Source organism: Homarus americanus, unplaced genomic scaffold (genome assembly GCF_018991925.1).
Source record: "Homarus americanus isolate GMGI-L3 unplaced genomic scaffold, GMGI_Hamer_2.0 scaffold54679, whole genome shotgun sequence".
NCBI lineage: Eukaryota > Metazoa > Arthropoda > Malacostraca > Decapoda > Nephropidae > Homarus > Homarus americanus.
In genome coordinates this window covers 1,736,457-1,764,146 of record NW_024722701.1, presented here as the reverse complement: position 1 = coordinate 1,764,146, position 27,690 = coordinate 1,736,457, and the positions used below count along the sequence as shown (strand labels likewise).

The window sequence follows — 27,690 nt, the reverse complement described above, 5'->3', positions numbered from 1 at the left end:
GGCTCACCCAAACATTAATACATACCTGTATATGTGGCATACCCTAACATTACTGCTATATATGTGGCCTACCCTAACATTACTGCTATACCTGTATATGTGGCCTACCCTATCACTGCTATATATGGCCTACCCTAACATTACTGCTATAAATGTGGCCTACCCAACATTACTGCTATACCTGTATATGGCTAACCTAACATCATCCTATATATGTGGCCTACCCTAACATTATGCTATAAATGTGGCCACCCACATTACTGCTATACCTGTATATGGCCTACCCAAACATTACTGCTATACCTGTATATGTGGCTCACCAAACATTACTGCATATCTGTATATGTGGCCTACCCAAAATATTACTGCTATACCTGTATATGTGGCATACCCTAACATTACTGCTATACCTGTATATGTGGCCTACCCTAACATTACTGCTATACCTGTATATGTGGCCTACCCTAACATTACTGCTATACCTGTATATGTGGCCTACCCTAACATTACTGCTATATATGTGGCGGAAGAATTATTTCCCAACATTTTGAGTGTTTAGTGAGTGTATCCTGTAGTTTGTGATTGTCTTGAGTGTGTTTTAAGTCTCATAAGTGTGTCATATATGAGTACAGGAACTTGAATATTTTATATGTGACTGTCAAGAGAGTGTCGTATGTGTGGGAAGTGCAGAAACTATCAAGTTGTGGTCTGATTTTCAGCTCATGTAATGGACTGTTCACTGGTATATTTCCAGCCAAAAGTTAACAGTCTGGTTTATCCATAACTTCACCAAATGTTCTTATATTATGAACTTATTGAACCTCATTATATTCTTAACATGACGTTTAGTTAATATGATTCTTTCCTTTATTCTTAGCTTATAGTTTCTCTTCCACCAGGAGGAGTTAAATTAAATTCCTTCTACCATTTTGAGGAACGAGTCAATTGAAGATTTGTGCAGCATTTTTCTTTATTGATACAACATACAGGATATAACAGAGAGTACATATAATCTGCCCAATATACTCAAATACTGTAAATATATGACAAACAACTAGACACCTCCAGTGCTTCTTGTTACCCATACATTGCATACTGTGACCAGAGACAAAGTCGGGGCAGATCCAGGGGAGTCTTGGGGGTCCATACTCCCCCCTTTCATTAGAAAATTCCAATACTTTTTCTTTAAAAAAGAAAAAAATGTAGTATTGTACTCATACATTTTTGTATTGCAAAAAAATAATTACTATTGACCTCAGAATATCTCCTAATATCAAGTGAACATGGCCTCAAAATGCACATGATATTGGTCAGATTTAAATTTTTTTCTGGGGTCTTACAGAACCCTCCCCCCCACCCACCCCCCAGCTGGGTGGGCTGGGTGGGCTCGCTGTGCTCGCTAGGCTCCCCCACCCACAACTTCTTGGACCCTTTGATATTCTTGGATCAGCCGCTCAAAGTCATTAATAAGTTATATTTTATCACAACCAAATCCTGAAAGATCTTTTGTTACAGGTAAACATGTATATGTAAGAATACACCAGCATACAGTATACAGGGGTATACCCAAATGTAGGCATATACAGTACTCTACTATAAAACCTTAATACAAACCTATATTTATTGAGGCAAAATACCCACATTTTGACAAAAACGCCTGTATATGGGCTTATGTACCCCCCAGTATGGGCATGGGAATACTGGCAAAGAACCTAGCAGCTGTCAATGAAAACTCTGGCTCAGAATTAACCACTGGATGAGTTCCCTAATATCACTTAACACTAGAAATCAAACAAAAACCCTTCAAGAGAAACTACACCGTGTTGCTTCAAGAGAAACTACACCGTGTTGCTTCAAGAGAAACTACACCGTGTTGCTTCAAGAGAAACTACACCGTGTTGCTTCGAGAGAAACTACACCGTGTTGCTTCGAGAGAAACTACACCGTGTTGCTTCGAGAGAAACTACACCGTGTTGCTTCGAGAGAAACTACACCGTGTTGCTTCGAGAGAAACTACACCGTGTTGCTTCGAGAGAAACTACACCGTGTTGCTTCGAGAGAAACTACACCATGTTGCTTCAACCTTATTTATAAATAGGAGTTATCTTAAAGTTGCAAAATGAATTCCACCTCAGTCTCTACTTAATGGCCCCGGGTAGACCCAAATCTGCAACACTAATTGGGGTGAGGGTACACAATAAGGGACCGCCATATGTGGTAATTTTGCCAGCCTTGAGTTTCCCCAACCTACCAACAATGGTAATTACATTTAGTGGATTATCAGCAAATACAGTACAGTATATACACAACTGAAAATTCCTTAATATTATCTATTAATTCGTCTAAACTGCACAGCTGACCAGAATAACAAGTAAAGCCTTGATTACGTCTGGCCAGGTAAGGTGGTGTTTTGCAGCTCCTATAACTACAAACTGAAGTGGGATGGTCCTAGCTTGTTGGGTTATAATTAACACTACACCATCATCAAGAATTTCTGGTACTGCAATGAATAAAATCACCTCAGCTTCAAGATCTAAATGATAAATAGACGAATAACAAATATGACATTTTTGGGGCCAGCTCTTGTAAATGAAGAATAATGAAATGGATTTTTCTTCAGAATAAATTAATTAAGGGATGTCTAATTTAGTGTTAATTACACTAGCTTGGGTCCACAATAAGGTTCTTTAACCCCATCAACTGTGTACCATAATCGAGTCACCCGAGATATGCCCATGTTATAAAAAAAAACTTTATAAAATATAGTCCATTCACCAATAAACAGCTATGAATTTCCCGGGCTCCTGTATTGGAATTTAATCCTTTTTCATGACCATCAATAAACAATAAATTCCACTCATCAGTTAAGTGGGCAGAAATTTTCAGAATTCTCCTTTGGAATTTGATCCTTGATAATGAAAGAGAAGTCAGTAGGAGACGATTCTTCTTTGGCAGAGAGCATAAACTGTTCTGGCCTCACACCACACAGCTGATGGACCTTCTCAACAGTTATGGGAGTGTCTGGAAAACAACAAAAAATATTATAGTAATTTTTATCAAAGCTGAAGAGTATATAGGTGCTCCTCTACTTACGAACGAGTTACATTCCTGAGGCTTGTTTGTAAGTAAAACTTTACTCTTGTAGATGCCAAACATATTGTAAAAAATGAAAAGATTATGGATATTTAGTACAGCTATACCCTTTAACACAGCCTTAAAACCCGACTCATTCTTCTCCTCTTAGGTAATGTTTGTTCTATCTGGAATATTCTTCAAAATAATCCAGTCTCATCCACATTAAACACCTGTTCTGGCAGGTAACCCCCCTCAGTGATGATGTTTGTATATCAGAAAGTTTGTAAGTTGAACGTTCTTAAGTAGAGGAGCACCTGTACAATAAAACCACATCTTGCCTTAACAGCAAAATAATTTAATTTTTTTCTCCAAAATGCCTCTCCTCACACTCTGTTCCCTCACCAGGCCAGCTGAGGTTACCAGGTACTTGAATAAACAAAGAAGAAAGACAAAAATAACTGGGCCAAAATAGTAATGTCCTGATACAAGATAATTACTGTATTATGGTAACAAAAAAGTTCTTAATCATCCACTACATGTAGGTCATAAAGGTGGGAAAAACTAAGTAGAAATTCCTTCTCTAAACTGAACACACTATTCATTTTGCCATTAAAGATTTATGTGGGCTTAGACTCGGTATAAAACTAGGTAATCTTAGTCTTAATACAACACATGGACATCTTCCCCTCAACACTGTCTCCTCAAAGTACTATAGTAAGAGTAGAGAGTAGCCCACACACCTTCATGCTTTATTGCCATTATATATTTACACATTATTTGTTATTCCACCATTTCAGTAACCTAACCAAGCCAATGTTTTTTTTTTTATATTTACCCATGTCGAACCAATGATCATTCCCATTCGCACTTCGAAATGCTGTGATAGCGTTGCGGAGAGCAGTGACAACAACATACGAGCAGCACAAGGCAGGCTCACCAGTTGCTGCAAAACAAGTTATGCATTAAGTTTTTGTATTTCTAAATAATCATCAGGTTTAAATAGTTAATTTGATACTTAACACTTTACAAAATACCTTTAATCAGGCTGAGAGAGATAGAAAAACAGAAAAAATACTCATATACTGTACTAATAAATTAAATTTAGTTCAACGTTGGAAAGACGATTCTTGTCCAATCAGCGAAGTTAAGCAACACTGAGTCTGGTTAGTACTGGGATGGGTGACCGCCTGGCCCTAACAACACCAGATTCTGCTGCCATAAGGACTCTAGTGGTAATAAGCCTTTCATGGCTTTGTCAGCTGTCCTTGGTCAAATTGACCATATAAATATTATTATTTTTTAATGTTGAATTGTTAAGATAGTAAAAGCTGTAGTGTGCTATATATAATTTAGTGAATATTAGGTTGTACTTAATGATGGGCTGTATCTATGTCCCTCATCATGGGGCTGCTACAGAGTTTTTAACACCATGATATTAAGGAGCAGTGTATTTACTTACCTTTGGAGCCCAGGACACCTTGGGGGTTTGCTGCATTTGGCAACAGAGTAATTCTCATGTCAACTGGGATATCCAGTGCTGTTGGTGGTTTGTAATCCTGTAAATGATAAACAAGATGACAATTCAAATATAAAAATCCAATGAAATGAGTTGTTGGAATGGTTACCATAAGCAATATACCCTCAGCACATTTGAGTGAAACAAAAAGAATAAAGAATTCAACTTGCTTGGATGAGCTTTGTCTCCATTCATTCTCACATTTTCATTTGTAATTGTGTTTCTTAACCCTGAGAGACACTCCTCTGATGCACACATGGACTCGCACTCTGTGGAATTCTCTGCCAAAAATGGTTTTCCCTATTTCATATAACATCAATAAGTTTAATTCACCACTTCAAATATTTTCAGTCTTTGGCAAAGGGATGACTCAGTGAATGTATCAGATGATGACACCTCTGCTTTTTGTTAAAGAAAAACTCGGTTCATCTTTAATGGCTTGTTCCTCACCCACAATTGCCTCTTACTCATGAAAAGCTTCCTAAATATCTTTATAAATTGACAACTGTACTTACTATTCTTCCAAGTGAATCACCAATACAGCACCATCTTCTTACAATACTCGCACTTTGCCGTACATGCATTCACTTCTGACAACTTCATCTTGCAAACTTCCCAAGAAATTAATCAAGTACGTAATGATAACTATGAGTGTGTTGGAAAAATTTAAAATAAATACATGGCTCAGTGTTCCCAGCTCTCCCTGTCGTCTGCTATATACCGTATGTGATTTGGTGCAGCCTGTAATTGGAAGTTAACACAATGTCTACAATCTGCTGTTGATGTCTTAATATAGAAGACGCAGGCAACTTCCCAATAAAGTGTAATAACCTCTCACCCCCACAGGCCATGTACGTTATTCCATACTACCCAAATATTTATCTACAAAATAAATTCTACCGAAATAAACGTAAAAAATAATAATAGTCAACAGCATTTTTTACCCAGGTTCCATTTGTCAACTTTTGGCCAGTAGTTGTATCAAATTTAACTTCCTCTGAAGTGTATAATCCCAAGCCCATGATGAAGGCACCTTCCACTTGACCAATATCTACATAGGGATTCATGCTTCTTCCACAGTCTTCAATGATGTCCGCACGACGTAGCTAAAGAGGAGATGAGATGTTTGGTATTTAACATAAACACAGGACATACGTATCTAATTCTAATACTGTACACCTAATCATGAAATTTCATACAATTACTCAAAAGTTTCTATCAACATATCAAGGTAATTTAGCCTTGTTGGACTTGCTTGCCATGGTGATGCTATGAACAATTTCCTGTTCTATTCAGTTTGTGACATACTGTACATGTGAAAACAGAAAGGCTAGTACAAAATAATTGGCAATGACATGAGTGAATATGGAATACCAAGGTAAAGTGTGTTAGGATTATGGTGTGAGCAGATGGCTTTACATGTTACATTGTGCTGCTGAAGAAAATAATATTACGAAATCAGTGAAAATCTTACCAGATATTGTCCTGTTAGTACATCGATCTCAACCTCCAAACAGCATGCAGCCCAAATTTCATAATTATCAGGGTGTTCCTTACCAGCAGTCCTGTGGAAAAGTTTCCTTGTTTGTTATGTTCTACTTACAGTTATAACTCAAATATCACTTTGTCTAGAACACTAACAAAATAATCCAAAGCAAAAGCCCATAATGTTCCTTCACACAAAAAATCTAAATCAATCCATCAAGTTTTGGAAAGTAACAAAACAAATTATATTTAGAAAGTTCTTCCTGAGAATTTACCAAAGTCACAGGTTAAACATATGTCCACCAATACCCATCAAGAACATGTCATTATACATATTCAAGCCCCCAAAAAATAAGTAAAAATAATAAAAAAAATGCTATGGGAAAACTTGATTAAATTATAAAAATGAAAGATGGTGAAACACATTAAGAAATACATAAAGAGATGGAACAATTACAGTGATGTACTGTACTTTATACACTTACCAATACCGCTGACACAGATCAACACCCTCAGTGTAGCACTTCTTGATCAGTTCTAACCAGGTGGGGTCTTTACCACCAGTCTTCTTCATTGCCTCTTTCACCACATTTATCCGCTGCAGTAATCCCTCACACACTACTTTTGCTCCCTGAAAACATTTATTATTTGTAATCTCCGCTACACTGATACATAAAGGCTGTTTTCACATCTTTCATCATTATATATAAATAATCACAAGAACACACATGTCCAGTCGGGGTCAAAAGTTTTCTACCGCCCACAATGAAGCAGCATCGACCCCAAATGAGACACAACAGTCAGGGTAAGTCAGTTCGGAGACTCGATCACGTGACTCAATTTTACAACGGAGAGCGAACTTTGGTCCCCGACTGTACATTCATAGAAGAAAGTCCTGTCTGTCCTCCACCATGAGCCATGATGAATACGGAGACATTACACACAGTTGCACAGTTGGGCCTATAGATGGTGTAACTGATTATGAGAGGTGAGGGGGACGAGAGGTATAAGGGGTGGATGAGAGGTGTGGGGGGTGGATGAGAGGTGTGGGGGGTGGATGAGAGGTGTGGGGGAATGAGTGAAGTGACATAACTGCATGTTTTATCTTTTTTAATGATACTGTATTTTTCTGTGCAGCAATCACTCCAAGTGTATATATATACTCACATACTGTCTAAAGCCAATACTGACTTAAATCCATTTTTATAGGACTAGAGAATAACAACTAAATATATCCTTTACTTACATGAGCACATAGATCAGTGCCATATGAGCCACCTGTCACAATAGAGTTGGCTCCTACCATAGTGTCAGATGCCTTTAGGATTACTTTATCTATTGGGATGCCCAGTTTGTAGGCCACAACTTGGGCCACCTGAAAAAAATAAAATAAATTATCCAACATGACTTCTTCCATGCTGTTAAAAATTTAATTTTCTGAACTTCAATATTAATAACTTTCATTCAATTGCTGACACATAGTAGACTATATCCTAATAACATTTGCCTCTTAATGACTTTACATGTAAATTATATGAACTTCACCTACGTCTGAGGCAGTTAACCCTGACTCCCAGTGAAATATCCAAATAGCAGGAAAGAAGTACTGTATTGATGTATTCAGGAGTGTTTCAACAACCTTAAGACCAGAAGACAAAATAACTCTCACCTTAGTATTAATCCCTTGTCCCATTTCAATGCCACCATGAGAAACGGCCACAGTGCCATCGTGTTCATAGATGGACACTTGGATGCCATAAGAGAACACAGGGGGGTAGTCATGTTGATACCACAGTGGAACAATACTCATCCCTCTCTTCTTCCACAAATTTTCCTGTAATAATATTAAAAATAAATCAAGTACAGGTAATCTAAAAATAATTTAACAAAGAACATAAAATAGAATTACAGGAGAAATCTTCCCTCATTTTGTTGTACCTCACAAATTATATTCGTGTGCTGTACACATTCATCTCTCTCTGGTTACTTCATCTATATCCAAGACTAAAGGCACAAGATGTTTAAAATATTAACCTTTAACTGATGATGGCTCCTGTTTAAAGGTTAACTCGCTCTTTTAGTAATTATCTATATTACAATAAAATAGAAAAGGCCTTGTGTCTAAGACTTAACAGCTACAAGCACTGGGTACTGTACCATGTTGAATATTTTGATCTCCTCCACCCTCTGACTGTACATGGCCTTTTGTTTCAGTAGCGGCAGAATGTCTTCTTTTACAACATTTCTCTCTTGGGGTGAAGCCATCAGCCGAGGAACAGCAGGAGGAACCATGTTGACCATTCGCACTTCTAATGGATCCTTCTTCAGGTAGTTGGCCACGTGTTCAATGACATTTTCTACTGTAGCAACAGCTTCCACAGTACCTAACAGATTTAAAGGAACATTCTTGAATTTTACAAGAAATTACATAAGAAATCAATTTATCTGATGTAATGGTAACCTTTACATCATAGAAAATCAATAAGTCAAGGTGTTTGTTAAGAATAAAGTCACTAACCTCAGTCATAAGAGACTGCGGGATGAAAATTATTCACACAAATGTAGAGTTTATACAGTACTGTCAGGTGTAGTACAAAAATTTAAATACATATTAACTGTGTGTTACAAGTCGTATCTTTCCATAACCTTCTCATAATACTGAGTAATTTACCCAAGGATCCATGACTCCATCAGACAGGCCCTCACAATAATGGCCTAGATTAATCTATTAGTCCCTTGGGTAAATGAATTACCCAACTGAAGTTAAATTTCTAATAATAAACTATGGACAATCACTAACCTCCATGATTTAAAACTTGACTGATATCATGAACACAACTGATCCTTCACGACCTACCACCCAGACTCACCTGGGGTCCTGCACCACGTGTTGGCGGCAGTGTCGGTTTTCACAATAATTGGCCGGAACAACAGATTGGGGATGTAGTAGACGTTTTGCAAACGGCTGCCCAAGAATCCGACAGACACCTCATTGGCTACATAACCACCATCAGATATCATGTCAACCTTTAAGCTCTCAAATTTCCCATCGTCGTTAAAGCCAACCTGTTGAGAACAACAAGGTCTTAATGGTCTCTAGCTATTTCTCCTCATACCAGACAAAACGACACTGTTGTCATCATCACATGTAAAGCTCTTCATCGTGTAAATCCTCTAATTAATTACCTGTATTTTAAATTAAGTGAGTAATGATACCACTTGACAGATCATTTTTATCACGAACAAGAAGGTGGACCTGTGCACTTTATATGCTGGTTTATGTTAACCTGGCACACACATGGCCATAAAAAAAGTTTCTATACATATGAATGAAAAAAAAAAGAAGGATAAAACAAAGAATGATAATATACAATACTGAACTCCCAACATTACATGCAAATATATTCCTGACTGACCAATGTTACTTGCAGAAAAAATTAGTTTATGCTCCTGGATGGTCAATCTGTAGGAAATACTGAAAAAAGAAAAAATCTATTACTTCTGTTGTAAACATTAAACAATTAAATACTGTACTTAATTAAATATTAACGAAAGTTTCAATTATAACAACACCTGCCTCATATTTTGACAAGTATGGCTCTCGCCATCCAACCAAGGTCATGTTGGTGCTGAGGTCAAGAGTAACACGAACAGGTTGTTTCACTTTTTTGGCGGCCACAGCTGCTGCTGTAACAACAACATTCTCTCTGCTGATCTTGCCTCCATAGCCACCACCAAGTCGACGAACTGATATGTTGATACTGAAATTGAAGAAAGTCTTTTAACTGTTATACATATAAAAGTCTGAACTTAAATTATTAGATTTTTATTCAAAAGGTTACCATAAAAATCAAGTAATTTCCAGATAGGGGTTTCTGTCTACTGCACCTTCCTATATGTCAACCTTACCAGGACTTCTTCCCCAACCTATACAATACAATAAAGGTATTCCTCAGTCATGAGCTTATACAATAAGGTTCCTCTTTTACACTTTTCACCAACCAGGAACACTTTCTATAAAATAAGATCCTTTTCTGGTTTACCACAAATTGATGGACAAATGACTACTGGAGGTTTCCTGGACAGAGTGTCTTCTTGTTCCTACTACAGTTCTGCCCCAACTACCATTTACCTCAAACACACATCATATTAACTGACTGGACTTTGCTGTTCCTTCATGATTTAATGGTGGCATCCCTTACAATCATAGCAAGAATTACGTGACAAGAGTGCTCCTGTGACTAAAAATAAAGGAAATCTATTTCACTGGAGGTGAAAATGGAAGCATACGAGCTGAATAAACTAAAAGAGCAGCAAGAGAAGGCAGCTGATGACATACATCTGACTACCAAAGACACCAACCATGCACACAACCAGTCACTACACATATGCAGGTTGATCTCTAGTGGCTACTAATGAAACAATAAATCATCTGGGTACCGGTATTCAAGCAATGGCAGGAAACCATACATCACATGACGATGCCTGGGACACACCACACCACCCTCACATACCTGCTACTGAGGTTACAGTGTTAACTGAGGAATACATGTATACCTGCCACCTAATGTAGTACAGTACTGTAATATTAGCCGAGCAAGTTATGTCTCATGTTCAACACCAGCTCTATAAAACCAATAAAAAAATATTGTATGATATATATATATATATATATATATATATATATATATATATATATATATATATATATATATATATATATATATATATATATATATATATATATATATATATATATATATATATATATATTTGTGGTATAAAGAAAGATTTGTGTATTAATATTAACACTGTAATATTGTTATAACAGTAATTTGCACACAAAGACAATAAAAAAAAATTTCAATATGTTGTTCAATGAGTTTATTAATTATGTAGGAAGGGACAAAGAAAACAATGCATAGTTATCCATAAACTTCACAGCCTTAAGCAAAAAAAATATATTACTATTAAGAGTTTTATTAAAAGATCACCTGTGGGCTGGTATATCTAACACCTGTGCCACTGCTGCCTGAGTCTCTGTAGGCCACTGAGTGGTGCTGAACACATCATAACCATCTTCTATGGGTATCACCCGACCAGCAAGAGCTTCCAGGGCCAAGTGGAACTGAGACCCTTGATGTATTTCACCAATCAGTTTGTGTTTTGAAGCCTTCAAAGCATCTGGAGGTGAAATTACAAACTTAAAAGAATAGGATCTCATGAAAAATTAGAGTAGAGTACTCCTATAAACAGTGTTTTATATATGTCTGGCACTGTAGTGTATTGTACTTCACTTTTCCTTCAAAATTGTTAATATTCTGAATCCATTCATAATAATCAATTACACTCTTCATGCTGAGGTTTGGTGTTGCATCCAGTAATAATATTAAGGAAACAGATATGCCTCACGTAAAGCCTTGTCTATCTGTGATGCCTCTGAGGTTGCATGGTCAAGACAAGCACCCAAACTGAGCAAGTTTATTGAATCTTCACATCATTATCAAAGTAATGTTTGTGCTTTAGTAGCTTACACAATGTTATATCATGAAATATCTCACACAAGACACAAATCCAACAAGGTATTTATATACGGTACATTATACTTGTGTTATACAGAGGGTTACATAACAAAACCCTGTAACATAAAAAATATCTAACCACCAACAGTGACTCATAACCACAAGTGTGTCCACAGTCAGCAGGAGTCAGTATACATTGAGATAGATCAACTGGGTGAGGAGGAAGTTTGGTCACCAGTGTATGGGACTCACATGTTGAAGGTGTGAGGTGAGGTTTTATTTCAGGTAATGTTAAGCCACTAAGTGAGGTGTGTAGAGGTGGTCTGGTGGTAGTGGGAGTTGAGAATGATGGTGGTGATGTAGGTGCTGCTCATCTAGATTTCCCTTGAATACTTTAAAAAAAAAAAATCATTGTTTCATTAAAAAAAAAGGGAATATTGTACAAACCTTCTGGATTACCAAATGTATAAGGTTCCTTTTTTCCAGTCAATGTATTCATTACCATTTCTTCTCTTTCGGCCTTAAGAGCCTCTTCAATTGTGAGAACCGGCTTCTTGATGTCCTCATATTCCACTTGGACTAACTTTGCAGCCCGAAGTGCAATGTCTCTTGTATCAGCAACAATCAGACCAATAGCTTGTCCATTATAACTCACACGCTTTCCCACAAACACCTTGAAGTAAAAATTTCATTCCAGTGAATAATTAATTAAAATTTAAGCAGGATTTTCTGTAATATGAAGCAGTCCTGTACTAACTGTAACTAGTTCAATGTTGTACACTGTAGTGGCTTCATCACAGTTGTATGTGAGATATGGGAAGCCAAAGCTAAGTTACACGAGAGGAAGTTATTTGTGTTACTACCAGTCACTCAACATACCAATTTGCTCTTCAACTTTTACTTAACTGGTAAGTTGACACCGCTTTGGATGTCAACCCAAGCTGCTACTTTGGCTACTGGACTATTTGTGACTTTGTGTACTAATTACCATGGCTTCTAAGGGCAAAACAACTTCAAAAGGAAGTCAAAAGAGGGTCAAAAGAGAGCCAGAAAGGAGTTTAGCTTGAAGGAACAAGCTAATAGTTCTGAAAGATCATGAGAAAGTTAGTCTGCAAAAGTTTTGATGGAGAAATATGACTTGATAAAATCAACCATTTATGATCTGATTAGAACAAAGATAAAGTTAGTGATTCAACTGATTCAAAAGTGTTTACTTGTATTTATTTTTTCCACCACGTGGGTAGGTTCGGACTCAATCTGGACTCAATCTGGATTAACGGGAATTAGTCTGGAGTGGTTTGCTAGTCCAGATAAAGCACAAATCTTGATAAAAAAGAGTCCAGATTATGAGGGTTTTGCTGTACTACAAAATGTTAGTTATAAAACTTCTACAGGTTCCAAGTTGGCCATACAATAATATTATTGAAAAAGACTAGCATGAATATGAACAATTTGTTAATGAAATACAAACAAATATATCTTACAGAGTCTGGTCTTCCCCCAGCATTAACAACAAAGCTGTTACGCCCTGGTATGTCTTGAGCTGTTACAAAACTCACAACACCGGGAACAGCCTGAAAAAAAAACACAACATTTCACAGAACATAACAGCAAAAATGAGACCTCCAGTATTTCTACATGACTATAGTATTAACCATTAGATAATTTACAGTAAGAGAAGGGAACTGAGTTAGCATAATACACTTACATGGTCAGGATTACCCTCTGTACTACATGCTCTAAGCTTGGAAATGTACAGTATACAGTAATCCTATTTAACTACTGTACCTGATTATCACAACAAACCCAAGTTGTGATAAGTGCACAAAAAGCATGAATATTTCCCCAGTCAAACACTGTAAGATCCAACCTAACTATGGACCACAGTGATAAGTCCTGCAAGGTGACAGAATAGATACAGCACCAGTAACTACAATTCAATACAGGTCTATCCATAATTCTCACTTACTTACCAAGGCTTCAGAAGGTTTAATGGACTTTATTTTAGCATTAGCGACTGTCGACTGAATGAAGGCGCCGTGAAGCTCATTATGTAAGAGAGGTATATCATCTAGATACACTGCTTCACCTGTAAGTCACCAGACATAACTAAGAATTCATATTATAATAAAATAAAATAAAATACAATCAACATTCAACTGATACAATAAACAAAGTTGAAGCAAGTACAGTCACCCATAAAAGTCCCGTTCCCTCTCCCCCTGAACCACAAACCCCAGGATTCGGATTCGTGAACCCGAAGCCATTGACACCCGATACATTATTCTGTCCATAAATTCTTCCGATTCATGACTACGAATCTCGGGGTCTGTAGCTCAGGGGGAGACGCGATGACAGGACTCTTGTGGGCAACCGTACCAATAACTTAGAACAAAATCTCCACCTTATGACATCATACATTCTAAAAATTAAGTTGTATTAAAATTAAATCTTTTTCCAAATCAGGTGCTTTGATAATTAATTGACCCATTCAGCACATTAAAACACTGCAGGAACAAAAAAGTAAAATTCAAGCATGAGTTTTTAAAAGCAATTTGTCAAAGTAATCTTTTAAATTCTCTATGACAAGTTGTTCTTCTCAGAGAGGCACCAGGCCACATTATCAATATGTATGTATCACCTTCGTCTTAACTCTTCCCTCCCCTATTCCAACCTTTACTGTAATGTCTTTGATGATTCTGAGAGACAAACATCTCCAAAAGTTTCCATCTAGGTATAGAGAAAGGTCAATGGAAACAGGCAAAAGGGAGACTGAATTAATATCATAAGGGGTGAATTAACTCATATCCTGCCACTACTCTTAAATATTAATAAATTATTTAAAAGCTTTACCTGATATTTGTGTTGTTGACTCTAGCTTTGGGATGCCTTTACCCACCGGCCATGTATCCTGATTCATGTCAAAGTCTTGCTCACTGGAAGATAAAGGCCTCTCTAGGACTGACCCTGCACTACGGATATCACTACTTACTCTGTTTCCAAGGAACCCGATAACAGCCTATTTAAAGATGAAAAGAAAAAAAGGACGTGAAATATTAAAAACAATATATAAATGGACAGGATAATATTGTTATTAGAGCCTGGGAACTAGAAACTATTATGCATATGTCAGCAAAAAAGATTCTACAAAACAATGATAAAGACAATTGGTTCATCATTTTGAACAAAAAATATTATGGTCCTTTTCAAGAAACTAATCTACACCACTCAACAACAATGATTGATAAGGCAAGATTACATTATGTCAAGGTTTGATATCTACAATAAGCTCTACAGTACTTCACCAACATCTACCTGAAACTTCCAGTCTTAATATTGTTCAGTAAAGTTCCTCAAAATTATTCAAAATACAGTTCAAGTTTAAATTAAATACAGGTATGTTAGAAATAGAGGACTGATCTTGAAATTAGGATGCAAGTTAAATAATAATTCATCTATCGGTAAGAATTTGGAAGTTACCTAAAGCACTTAACCTCTGGAGCTGCTTCAAGTTTTTTAAGAGTTACAATATACTATACAAGGAAATGAGAACAGTGTCTTCAGGGAGGGTCTCAAACTTGAGTATGAACATTATCTTCCAATACTGTACATGCAGTTTCCAGTAATTTGAAATGAATTATTTGTAGACTACATTATTAAGTTGTCTTACTGCCAACAACTCACTTAGACATGAAGGAGGCCACTTCCATATACATTACTGATAGGTTCTCTAAAGTAATTTTAAATTCTATGTGTACATTTGTCACAAAATAAAGAATGTAACTTTGTGTTTGTAAGAAAGAGCAAGAAATCTCAGTACAAATGAGTGAATTACCTTGTAAAAGAGGCACTGAGAGAGTGATATCCTGTATTCTGGTGATGTGTCCTGGGGTTTAGCATCAGGTTTCATCTCATTTCCAAGCATCTTTGCAGCTTCCACGACTGTCACTACGTCTGTTAGACGTTTGTTGACCAAGTAGGTTTCTGTCTGGACTGCATGGATCTGTATTTGAATTTTGTTTAGTTTACAGACAAAAATTGTTTTGCAGTATTTTAAAATCTTATGAAAAAATTAAATAAGTGATCTACGTGCAAACCCTCTTTATTGTCCAAATTTCAAAGTCTAATCCATCAAGATATAACCAACATGGTCAGTGACTATTCAAATACCATCACATCCCACTTCAAAATATAAAATTCAAAATTCTAAGTTTTCTCAACTTACAAAATCAGGATTTATTCCTCCAAACAATAAGAGAGGCTTTCTCTTAATCCTATAACCATCTGTAGGATCCAGTTCCATCTTGAAACAAGCATTAACATGGGCATGTGCATTGACAGCTCTGCTGGATATCTTAAATGTCCGAATCTGTAACAAAAAGTTCAAAATTAAACATACGTACTGTAAGAGCCTCTCGGAGTAATGGAGTCTTTGAGGCAAGTCATGGTGCCAAGGTGCAACAGATGTTACCTAAGACCTGTACTCTTCTGACTCATGCAGGAATAAAATGCTCAAATTTCTCTTCTCTTCTCTATTTCAAACACAATCTTTGTTCAATGAAAGTGATTATGTTCTCTCAGGGTAACAGTGATACAATGGGATATTTTTATGAGGTGATATTAGTTATAATGAATACATACTTGTTCATCCTGGGTCAAAGGAGGCAGAGTGACAGACAGGATTACACTTTTAGACATGTCTGTCTGAAGAAATTGCTCCAAGTCAATTTGTATGGCAGAAGGGCTGTCAGCATGATTTACAGTCAGCTGTGCTCCTGCTCCCAGCAAAGTTAAGAAGATATCAGATGGAAACTCTGGATGTTTATGCTTCAACATCAAGTTACCAGCCCAACTTCCAGCCTGGTGAATGAAGACAAGTACAGGATAATATTGTATTATGTTATGATCAATTGATATAGTACCACATTTTGGTCTTACTGATTCACTAATAAATCTTCCACAGATGCCATATATTTAGTTATGATTTTTACCATTCATACCACTAAATATTTTTCACTGTGTAGATTTGTTGACTATATAGAGACAACACCAGATTAGAAACAAAGTAAGAAAACCTTTATGTCTGAGAGAGAAACAAGGGACATGGAAACCTTCTGCACTTTGAATTTTACATTAACAATAATTTAAAGTATTTGAGGTGTAAAGTTCAATTTGTGAGTGAAGGAAATTCAAAGCCTGTGAGCCCATGATACCCAGTCAAAATAGTTTACCTAAATTCCCTTCACCTCTCTCTCTCTCTCTCTCTCTCTCTCTCTCTCCAGACAATTCTTATACAGTAGACACTACTACAAACACTTTACAGTACTGTACTTACATTTCTGACAGAAACATTTGCCACCATTTTCCAGTGGCTTTGAAGGACACGCAGATATTGATAACCTGGATAAGTGGCGGCTACATGTTCAAATACTTCGATGGCTCTACTAAGGCTAACATTGGCTCCCATAGCCAGTGGTACATTTAAGGAAATGTCGTACAATTCTTTTACATTAGCAGTGTTGATGTATGTGGTATAAGGGCCATCATCTTTATACACTCCTGAAATATAATAAAAGCCAATATAAATATTCAACTACAGTAATGACTTCATTAATACAGGTGGCCTATCAAAAATCCGGCAACCTCGGGACCTGAGGAGTGCCGGATTTTCGAAAATGCCGGGAAACTGATGGTTATATTTGCTGTATAAGTTTAACAGAAAATGACTACCTGTACAGTCCTTTAAACAAAGAAAATTAAACACTTAAGTAAGGATAATATAATTGACATTGCTGGATTCCTTGTAAGACCAGGAATATTTTGAATATAAATGTCATATATTTTGCACAAAAGATAACATATTTACTCAGAGTAAACATTAGCTCTAAAATTTGTATGTCTAATGCAAAATCTATGATGTTTATATTCAAAATGATCATCAAATTGTAAGAATTCCAGCAATGTAAATTATATTCTGGCCGGGTAATTTGTATGAATTTTATAAGCTAAAACATATATCTTCATTAAATAAACAAAGAAATATTTGAAAATGCGCTCCGAAATCCATGCCGGAAAACTGAAGGTTCCGGTTTATCGGTTGCCGGATTTTTGATAGGCCACCTGTAATGGTCAGTGTTTATTACACTGGTTGTGTATCATAAACTATTGTACACTAACTTTTACAGTTCCTTATGGTCTGCTATTTTGGAATAATTTCTACTATTTATGGCACAAGTCCCTTACTAAATTGGGAGGCAGAAGAATCAGACTAAAAAGCTCATTCCTTAAGGCAAAAAGATGACAAGAAATTTATGGTTACAGACAGTGCCTGAAAAACAACTTTGATAAAGTAAACTAACAAACACTTTCAATAGTTTCTACTGGGGGATGTTGTGTGGTAAACAGTATGAAAGATAACTGAATTCAAACAACATATAATTTACTGATCTATAAACTGAGAAAATGTTTCATGATGTACACTTGATCCATAAAGTATCTCTATGATTTTGTGTGAGACAATATGAGAGCTCAGGTTCTCAACTGGCTCAACCATGTTCATATTGTTATTATTATCCACTCTATATCTGTTTTTTTCTGGCTAAATAAACTGTTTCAATTCAATTCAATGGACGAAGGATTGTGACAACCCTACCGAAACAACAGGAGTCGCAGTGTTTATTTTGAAATTCATCGATCCCTCCATAGAGCTCCGTTGTGAAGCTACAGCAAGAGAAGAATGGTTTTCTGTATTACTAACCATAGACAGTTGTACAGTGGTCCCTCGGTTAACGAGCGCCTCGGTTAACGAGATTTCGTTTAACGAGTTACCTTCCATAAAATTCTTAACTTCGGTTAACGAGCAATCCCTCGATTAACGAGTTTCTTACGAGCCGACCTCCACATGTTTTAGCTTGCATTTGGCGGTCCACCAGCTGTAGTATTAGTCCGCCAATACAGTAATCGGTTCTAGGGCTCAAATTCCTTACCCTTTTAGTAAATATCAAGAAGTTTATACTATTCAATAATTTCAAAAGTTTAATATTAATTTTTTTAGTTATTTAAACAATTATTGAACATAATTGAAGGTAAGGTCACTAGTTTGTGGCATGCCATCCAGCCTGCCAACACAGCATACAGGTGTCAGTCTTTGTGTCTTTTCAGTGGAGGTAACATCTTGCTTGAGACTCTCTTCAACTAAACGCTTTTTTTCTGTGTTTACAAGCAAATTATTGGTCATTTTGAAATTTATTTTACATATTGACAATATATAATGCAGTGCAGTGTTGATTTAAAGAAAATAATCTTGAATTACACCAAGAGAACTAAAATTTTATGGGTGAAATGGCGCCATGGGGTGACTTCTCTTCCACCCCAATGCCTTCTCTTCTCACTTCTCCTCCACCCCCATTCTAATTCCCATCATCATCATCATCCATGAGCCTTCTACATACACACCTCAAAGTAAGTGTACTTTTCTACCTTTTTTGTTGAATTTAGGTAATTTTCGGTGAGCTGGAACCAATTACCCAAAAACCCATTGAAACAATGGTTTCGGTTCACGAGTTTTTCGGTTAACGAGCAACCTTTTAGAATGGATTGTGCTCGTTAACCGAGGGACCACTGTATTGTTGAAGTGAGCCAATCAGCCTCAGATAGTTGTTTTATTCAACCCCAGATTCTCACATTTATTATTTTTGCAGATATAATATTACTGATCAGTTCCCCATCCTAAGCAAAGGACCCTAATGGGTATAGTATAACCATCTGATGGCTATGTTATTTATCCTTGGTTGAATTGCCCTATTGTTTACCACTGTTTGTACACTCATACTGTTTGTTTACCTGCACTGTCTATGTTCATTGTGTACCTGCATTGTCTATACACAGTATACAGTATATGATGAATCAATATCAGTTTGTATGATGACATAACTGAATAAAACTGAATGGAACTCTACCTTGACCAGTGTTGCCCACAACAATGTACACTTTCTCATCTTGTTGAATCTTCTTCAGAACATTTTTTATTCCCTAAAAAGAAAGAGATTATTAAACTGAAAAATATAAAAGGAAACAAAAAGTACTGTATATAAATTAGCCAAGACTGCCGTCAACTCATTCAACCCAATGCAACCAGTTCGCGAGGACTTAAGTATACTGTACATAGAAATTAATTTGGGTACACAGTCAGGGGGGGAAAGCCTCCAACAGAGCAGAGATTTCTGCCTGAGTAATATTTCTGCACTGTGCAGATAACACAATATTATTTATTTTTTCACACACAAAACTCAGTGTGTCTAGAGGTAAATTATACTTAAGCTTCCACTCACCAGACCCATGGAAGGTAATGTAGAGAATGGTAAGTGTGCTGGTGCAGGATCAGTGTGTGCCAATGGAATGCAGTATTAATATTATCAATAAAATGTGTCCTACTATACATTGTAGGACATTGAAGATGACCTCAAAAAGTCCCTGAAACTGGTAAAATTTTAACACCCCCCTGGCTGTGTGGGCTCACTATGCTCGTCCCCTGCTTACACCACTGGATGGAAGTAAAATTAAGTCCTTATCTTCAAGTCTTAACCCCCTCCCCCTCCCCTTCCAAGGACTTACATATTCGACTGATGGTGCTCATAAACTGGACCACATTAAGGAAAACATTTATACATAACAAAGGGAAACAAATCTAAGAACCCAACATCACTAACTGAAGGAGTATTAACCTCCTCCCTCACTAGGAAGAGTCCCCTTTAATATTAAACATACAGTACATTCTTGTATGTGGAAATATACAATACATGGCATAAAAATATCACAGTAATAAAATTTATAAGGTAAATTACTGTATTAATGCAGTACAATATAAATCTTTAACACTATCCCAGGAGACTACAGATATTTCCCTCCAAGTCGAAATATACTGTACACTACACATTCAATAATAAAAAAAAATCACAGTACAGTAATATTAATCATAAGGTAAATTCCAGTTCATAAATATAAATCATTCTGGTATTTTCTCAGGAAAACCTACTCCCAGAAATCTTAAAACTATAAAACTGGAAATAAAAATGACAATCATACCTCGATGGTGACTGGTCGATACCACTGGATGGAGCCGACATTTATCTTAAAGTCCTCCAGCTGGGTAGAAATATCTTCTTCCTGGTTTTCCTGCCGGCAGCCAACACTACCACTCTTACAGGACCCCTTACAGATACTGCCAGTTTTTGGACAAGATTTATAGGCATCCTGAAACCAGATAAATACATAAACAATCCTGTACTCATACTGTAATATATTACAAATAGGTTACAGTAAAAACACCTACTGTACCACAATATATACTGTAGATAAATTATAAGTAAGCTATAATAAAAAAAACTACCTAAGACAACATGAATACTATATTACAAGCTACAGAAAAAAAAAATACTTCAATGTATAGATAGCACACAATACATACATTACCATCAGTGTTAATAACATTGTGTAAAGAGTACAGTATATTGTGAAAATTTATGTGAATGGCAATAGTTTCAGTGGCATAAAATAATTGGATACATCATCTTGTAATAATATCAGGAGGAAATTTTCAGACAAAATATGTGGTACTGTACTGTACTTGCAGTATGAGTGGGCAAGGCAAGGCTAGTCATACAATATTCTGAAGGGAAAAATGTATCTATACAATTACCAATTCCATAAACAAAACAAAAAATATTGTTCAAACCTCAATATCAGCAAGTTTATCCTTGAGATGCTTACTTCCATCCACTGCCAAGGACTTGAAGGCATCTAGTATAGGGCGATAACCTGTACAGCGGCACAAGTTACCATCTAGAGATTGCTCAACTTGATTCACATTTAGTGTACCATGTGATTTTAGTTGTCTGTAAAGATGCAAGTTTTCTCAGTCACTCAAAATACCAATGGACTTGTAAACATTGCCACAAGATTTCCACTTAAGCCATCAACTCCATATGAAAATTGATGAAATATATGTTTACTTGGGGTCAAATACCTCCATATAATTAACAAGAGTAACACTAGACCAATCAAACAAACTGAAATTATAGAAATAAAAGACTTACCCATACATAGTCATGATCATCCCAGGGGAGCAGTACCCACACTGTGTTCCATAGAATCCACTTAATGCTTTCTGTAGTGAGTGATACCCAGTGTAGCGGTCACCCAAATACTCAATTGTTTCAATCCTCCAACCGGCACATGCATACACCAGAGTTTGGCACTGAGGAGAAATATTGACTTTAATATATAGAGTACTGGTATGTGTCTTTCTGATCAGCTTAACATTGTAATATTGTAATGCATGCTTGCCTCTCACCTTAGTATCCCGGGTTCAATCCCCAGCTCAGGTCACATGTGAGAAAGGCATTACAGTATCCCATGTGACCCTAGCAAACATTGAAGGTTTCCTCCAGGTACAGATCAATCACCTCAATGGCTATAAAGCTGACATGTTGTGGAAATTATAAAAAAAAGGAATATTTATCATCCTTTTTATAAATAAAAGGATGCAACAGCTTACATAATAATGACCATAGAGAAAAGTCATTGTTCTAATATGAATGATTATTACAGAGAAGGTCAATGCAAAAATACATACAATGTACACAAACACACCTTATATGCACACAGACATAATGTGATTGCTACATGACCAAATCTGTGTGAGGGGATAAATATTAGAGATTAACTGTGAAATCTCATTTTACAAGCTCGCATGAATCATGCAGAGATTGTAAAATATTTTTATATATGTAACTTCTTCAAACTACTAACAGCATTAATGCCGATTGTTTTGAATCCAGCATCCACCTCCTGGTCAGGGATTGTGGCAACAACAGTACAAACTCCACAGCCGCCCTCCCGACAAAACACCTTGGTGCCAGGCAGCTTAACATTATCCCTCAGGAAATCAATAAGTGTTGTCCATGGTGGCACATCAGGGGTCACTGAAGAGAAGAAGGTAATGAACATTAGTGCCTCACTCAAACCTTGCCTTGGGTGACTTCCTACAGGAGTTTATGTGACAAACATGATGTTCCACTTACTAATATCTTTGGTGCTAATAACTTCATAATTATGCTAAACACTGTCCTACAAATAATAATACAATTTGGTAAAGATTTAAGTAATTATTCCAAAACCAACATCTAAAGTGATAATTTTTTGGTTTTATCATACTGTACAACTTTTTCTCTTTTATTAATACTCTGCATAATACAGTATAACCTCAGAAATCCGGCATTTACTCATCCGAAACTCTCAAACAACCGGCATTTTTGGGGTGGGGGTCAATTTCCAGTAAGTAATGACTAATCACATCTAAAAAATCAAGAAAATCGGTTTTAATTTGGTGCGGCTTCACTCGTGGTTCCATTTCTGGCCACTAGAGACATTTTGCGAGTCCTCCATGTTGGCCAAACACACAGGGCACCGCTATTACAGTTCCTCTTACTTGAATGTTTGTGTCGGTGTGACCACTATCATCGCCTCATCCATCCAGCATGTCCTTTTATAATATATTTACTCTGTCCATTTATTCATTTCATAATATCTACTATGATGATGTTCTTGAGTTTGAGATGGGTACTTATAGGAATAACTGAAGCATTAAGAAAAAAATGATTAACCGGCACACTCGATTCCCCATGCATTCCAGATATCTGAGTTCCTACTGCATTACAGTATCTTCTTTCAGGGTTATGGGGTTTGATGCAGATATTCCACCATATCTGAAGCTGAGAACAGAATAAAATAGACAGCCAGTTGATATAATATTGCTGTGCTTCAACTAATATGGTTAAAAATTATGAGACATAACTCTCTCTACTGTATTGTGCAGTAGATGAAATGTACAGGAAGGAGAGGACAGCTCCTTACCTGTGTAATTTTGACCATTGACCATGAGTCGGATGCGTCTCACTGAAGTATCATCTTCTCCTGAGGCCATGGTAGTCATTTTCTATGGGTCTTACAAGCAAAATACAGTATCTCTTGTCCAAACAGATGGCTGTCAATGAAGTCAGCTGTCAATGAAGTCAGCTGGCCATGCACCTTCAACTGGAAATAAATCTAATTGAGTATTTTCATAACCTGACACAGTGGGTGGACATTTCGTCACTGGTTTATTGAATAACGTGTTATGTTTACTAAATTTACATAATAATGTCTATTTTGGTGACAATGAAGCCATGGTCTGGTTAGGTTAGGTTAGGTTAGGTCAGGTTAGGTCAGGTCAAGGTACATAGGAGAGGTAGCACCATATTGGCTGTGAAAATCCTGGTTGGCATTTTTTTTTACTTGGCCCTGGGTTAGTCGTCTGACTTAAGCGGCTAACAAGCCGATCAGTGGCGAAGAGGATAAAAGTATAAAGTAATATACAATATATATTATAAATATTCGACATACAGTACGAAATACACGATATATATTTTGAAAAGGATAAAATTCTGAGAATTTTCTGATAATAATAAGTTAAGTATTAAAAAAATCATAACGTAAAAAACAAAACAAAAATCTATAGGCTTTAATAAAAATATATTACCTTGATAAGTTTAAGAATCGCACCTTCACAGTTGACAAGATGATCAACTGTGTGGAGCCATGTGACTCTTCCACAGCCAAACTGTCAAGCAGGCATGAAACAGCAGCTGACTGGGTCCATGATGACTGATAAAAATGGGAAGGGTGTTAACCAGTGTGACCCTCAACACTGATACATCCTCAACAGTGTGATACACCCTCAACACACTGATACACCCTCAACACAGATACACCCTCCTACACCCTCAACACACTGATACACCCTCCTATGACACTAGCGTAGCTAGGGGGGGGGGCGGCACTTTTGGGTCTGCTCATCACCCATATCTGCAGCTACTGGAGACGTTAATCCATCCCTTTGTATCGGCGGCAAGTTAATCCTTGTCGTGTCTGACCTAACACCTGACCCACATCATCACGGCCACGTCATGAGCTACACCCTTGCTATGCGCCCCCCGCCACACACACAACCTGTAACCTGTTGAGGATTCAGGAAACTTATAAAGTTTAAGTATGTTTGGTGTGTATTTAAAGCATACTATATTTGAGTATGTGAAAGTACAGTAATATTATAATGGTACGCAAACTATTTAATATATATATATATACATATATATATATATATATATATATATATATATATATATATATATATATATATATATATATATATATATATATATATATATATATAAGAGTGAGTCACTGTGCAATATGTATTTTTTGTGGGGGCAGGGGGGCGGCAAACTCAAGGGCCGCCCCGGGCGGCACACACTCTAGCTACGCCACTGCTCCTACACCCTCAACACAATGATACACCCTCAACACACTGATACACCTCAACACCCTCCTACACCCTCCTCACCCTCAACACACTGATACACCCTCAACACACTGATACACCCTCCTACACCCTCAACACACTGATACACCCTCCTACACCCTCAACACAATGATACACCCTCAACACACTGATACACCCTCCTACACCCTCAACACACTGATACACCCTCCCACACCCTCAACACAATGATACACCCTCAACACACTGATACACCCTCAACACCCTCCTACACCCTCAACACACTGATACACCCTCCTACACCCTCAACACAATGATACACCTCAACTGATACCTCAACACCTCCTACACCCTCAACACAATGATACACCCTCAACACCCTCCTACACCCTCAACACCCTCCTACACCGTCCTACACCCTCAACACACTGATACACCCTCCTACACCCTCAACACACTGATACACCCTCCTACACCCTCAACACAATAATACACCCTCAACACAATGATACACCCTCCTACACCCTCAACACACTGATACACCCTCCTACACCCTCAACACCCTCCTACACCCTCAACACAATGATACACCCTCCTACACCCTCAACACCCTCCTACACCCTCAACACAATGATACACCCTCCTACACCCTCAACACAATAATACACCCTCAACACAATGATACACCCTCCTACACCCTCAACACACTGATACACCCTCCTACACCCTCAACACCCTCCTACACCCTCAACACAATGATACACCCTCCTACACCCTCAACACCCTCCTACACCCTCAACACACTGATACACCCTCCTACACCCTCCCACACCTCCACACAGTGATATACCCTCAACAAAGTGGTACACTCTCACCACTTGGTTCTTCTACACCCTCATTGCTCCTCCCAACGACTGACTGTCTCGGTGCTAAAGTTCAGTGGAAAAGTTACCTTCACATTTTTACATGTTCTTTACTTACTTCACCGAATAAATAAACTTGGAAATATTTTCAAGGTATGACTTTACAATAAACACCGTGAGAATATACAGACTATTTGTGTATATGATAAGTAATGCTGACGTGTCATTACCACCGATTTACCGAGTACTTTGTGATTACTTACTACGCCCACCATAATACAACCTCAAAACTGTTTTTTTTAAATTAATCTGTTATTCAATTCACGCCGATGGATATATAATATAAACGTAACCTAAATATGCTAAACATCATTTATTGTATCGTTATAACAAATGTTGAATAAATGTGTGTCAAGTGTACTTACACCGTAGAATCTTGTCACTTACACAGTAGAATCTTGTCACTTACACCGTAGAATCTTGTCACTTACACAGTAGAATCTTGTCACTTACACAGTAGAATCTTGTCACTTACACAGTAGAATCTTGTCACTTACACAGTAGAATCTTGTCACTTACACAGTAGAATCTTGTCAACTTTTTATAATGCGAAATTTGAAGAATAAGGGTACGCGCTCTTACCTTTGAGACGTAGTTGTTAGCGTGTACAAGCTGGCTAGCAACACACTGCAGTGTTGCCAGTACCCACCTCAGGCCTCAGGTCCTCGGGGCACTTGAAGCATCTTCCTGCCACATACTGCTGGCAAATTTTTCTTTTAATGTTGTGTCTAGTGTAATATGTGTGTAAGTTATATAGTTTTACATATAAAATATCTGTTATCTTTTTTATGAAACGGGATCACTGGTTTAGAGTCGATCAATTCTTAGTTTTGAAAATTTACAGAAAAATATCAAGGTGAGTGTGAGGGGGTGTGTGTGTGCGTGTGTGTGTGTGTGAGGGGTGTGTGTGTGCGTGTGTGTGTGTGTGAGGGGGTGTGTGTGTGCGTGTGTGTGTGTGTGAGGGTGTGTGTGTGTGCGTGTGTGTGTGCGTGTGTGTGTGTGTGCGTGACATTGTAGTGTAGTGGAATTCTCCCCTACAAATGCTGTTTGTTGCTGAGTAGTCGACCCCACCAATTCCCCAGTGTGTGCCTCGTGGTCTGGGTCAACCAGCGCCGCCATACATCACGGAGCGGGGGTCAACTACTAAGCCACGCCAACCCCCGCTATTTAAGACCTAACCTCGTGGTGACCTGCCTCTTCTACTTACAGTCGCAGCCAGCAACACCTCCTCCTCCGCCTGCCTGGCGGTCCTCTCTCCTGCTGGCGAGCATGGCGACCCACACGCTCTCTACATCACCCTTGTAACCACGCTGCCTTCCCAACACCAAGCTGCATTGTACATCCAATACAACATGTATATAGAGAGCACATTGTGAGTTTCCTTTCTCCATCCCATCCTGAGTGTGAACCCAAATAACCCATACGCCCACAAGCTCTCTGAGGAAGCTGGGTGGTCTCCCTGGCCAGCCATGGCCGTATTTATACAATTTACAAGGATCAAGATTTGGGGTGAGCATAGCGAGAGGGCCAATCAGAGGAGGCCAGGCACACCCAGCACTCTGGTCCTAGCATTTCTACGTGTGCGTCCGCACTGGAGAGTACCCCTAAAACTAAGCATTAAATTAAATTCTGCTTTTAAGATTTCTTTAAATAAAAAAAAAAAAAAAAAAAAATATATATATATATATACATATATATATATATATATATATATATATATATATATATATATATATATATATATATATATATATATATATATATATATATATATATATATATATATATATA

General features: G+C 37.4%; 1 protein-coding gene across 2 annotated transcripts; it reads right to left on the bottom strand.

The window, feature by feature from the left end:
• Window positions 1-952: 952 nt before the first annotated feature.
• On the bottom strand, window positions 953-26,586 carry LOC121863052 (indole-3-acetaldehyde oxidase-like). Of its 2 annotated transcripts, none has more exons than XM_042361522.1 (27): window positions 26,482-26,586; window positions 23,512-23,691; window positions 22,408-22,580; window positions 21,693-21,853; window positions 21,332-21,491; window positions 20,683-20,850; window positions 19,557-19,629; window positions 16,934-17,157; window positions 16,240-16,458; window positions 15,824-15,967; window positions 15,434-15,601; window positions 14,452-14,617; window positions 13,572-13,687; window positions 13,083-13,172; window positions 12,046-12,271; window positions 11,071-11,260; window positions 9,654-9,837; window positions 8,947-9,142; window positions 8,234-8,460; window positions 7,746-7,910; window positions 7,323-7,451; window positions 6,562-6,707; window positions 6,066-6,156; window positions 5,536-5,697; window positions 4,535-4,631; window positions 3,911-4,018; window positions 953-3,021 (listed from the first exon to the last, which is right to left on the bottom strand). In XM_042361522.1, the coding sequence occupies exons 2-27, from the start codon at window positions 23,588-23,590 to the stop codon at window positions 2,861-2,863; spliced, it is 4,023 nt and encodes a 1,340-aa protein (XP_042217456.1). In that variant the 5' UTR covers window positions 23,591-23,691; window positions 26,482-26,586; the 3' UTR covers window positions 953-2,860. The 2 variants fall into 2 exon arrangements, with proteins under 2 accessions (XP_042217456.1, XP_042217457.1); XM_042361523.1 differs by lacking the exon at window positions 26,482-26,586 and adding an exon at window positions 24,176-24,427.
• Window positions 26,587-27,690: the final 1,104 nt, after the last annotated feature.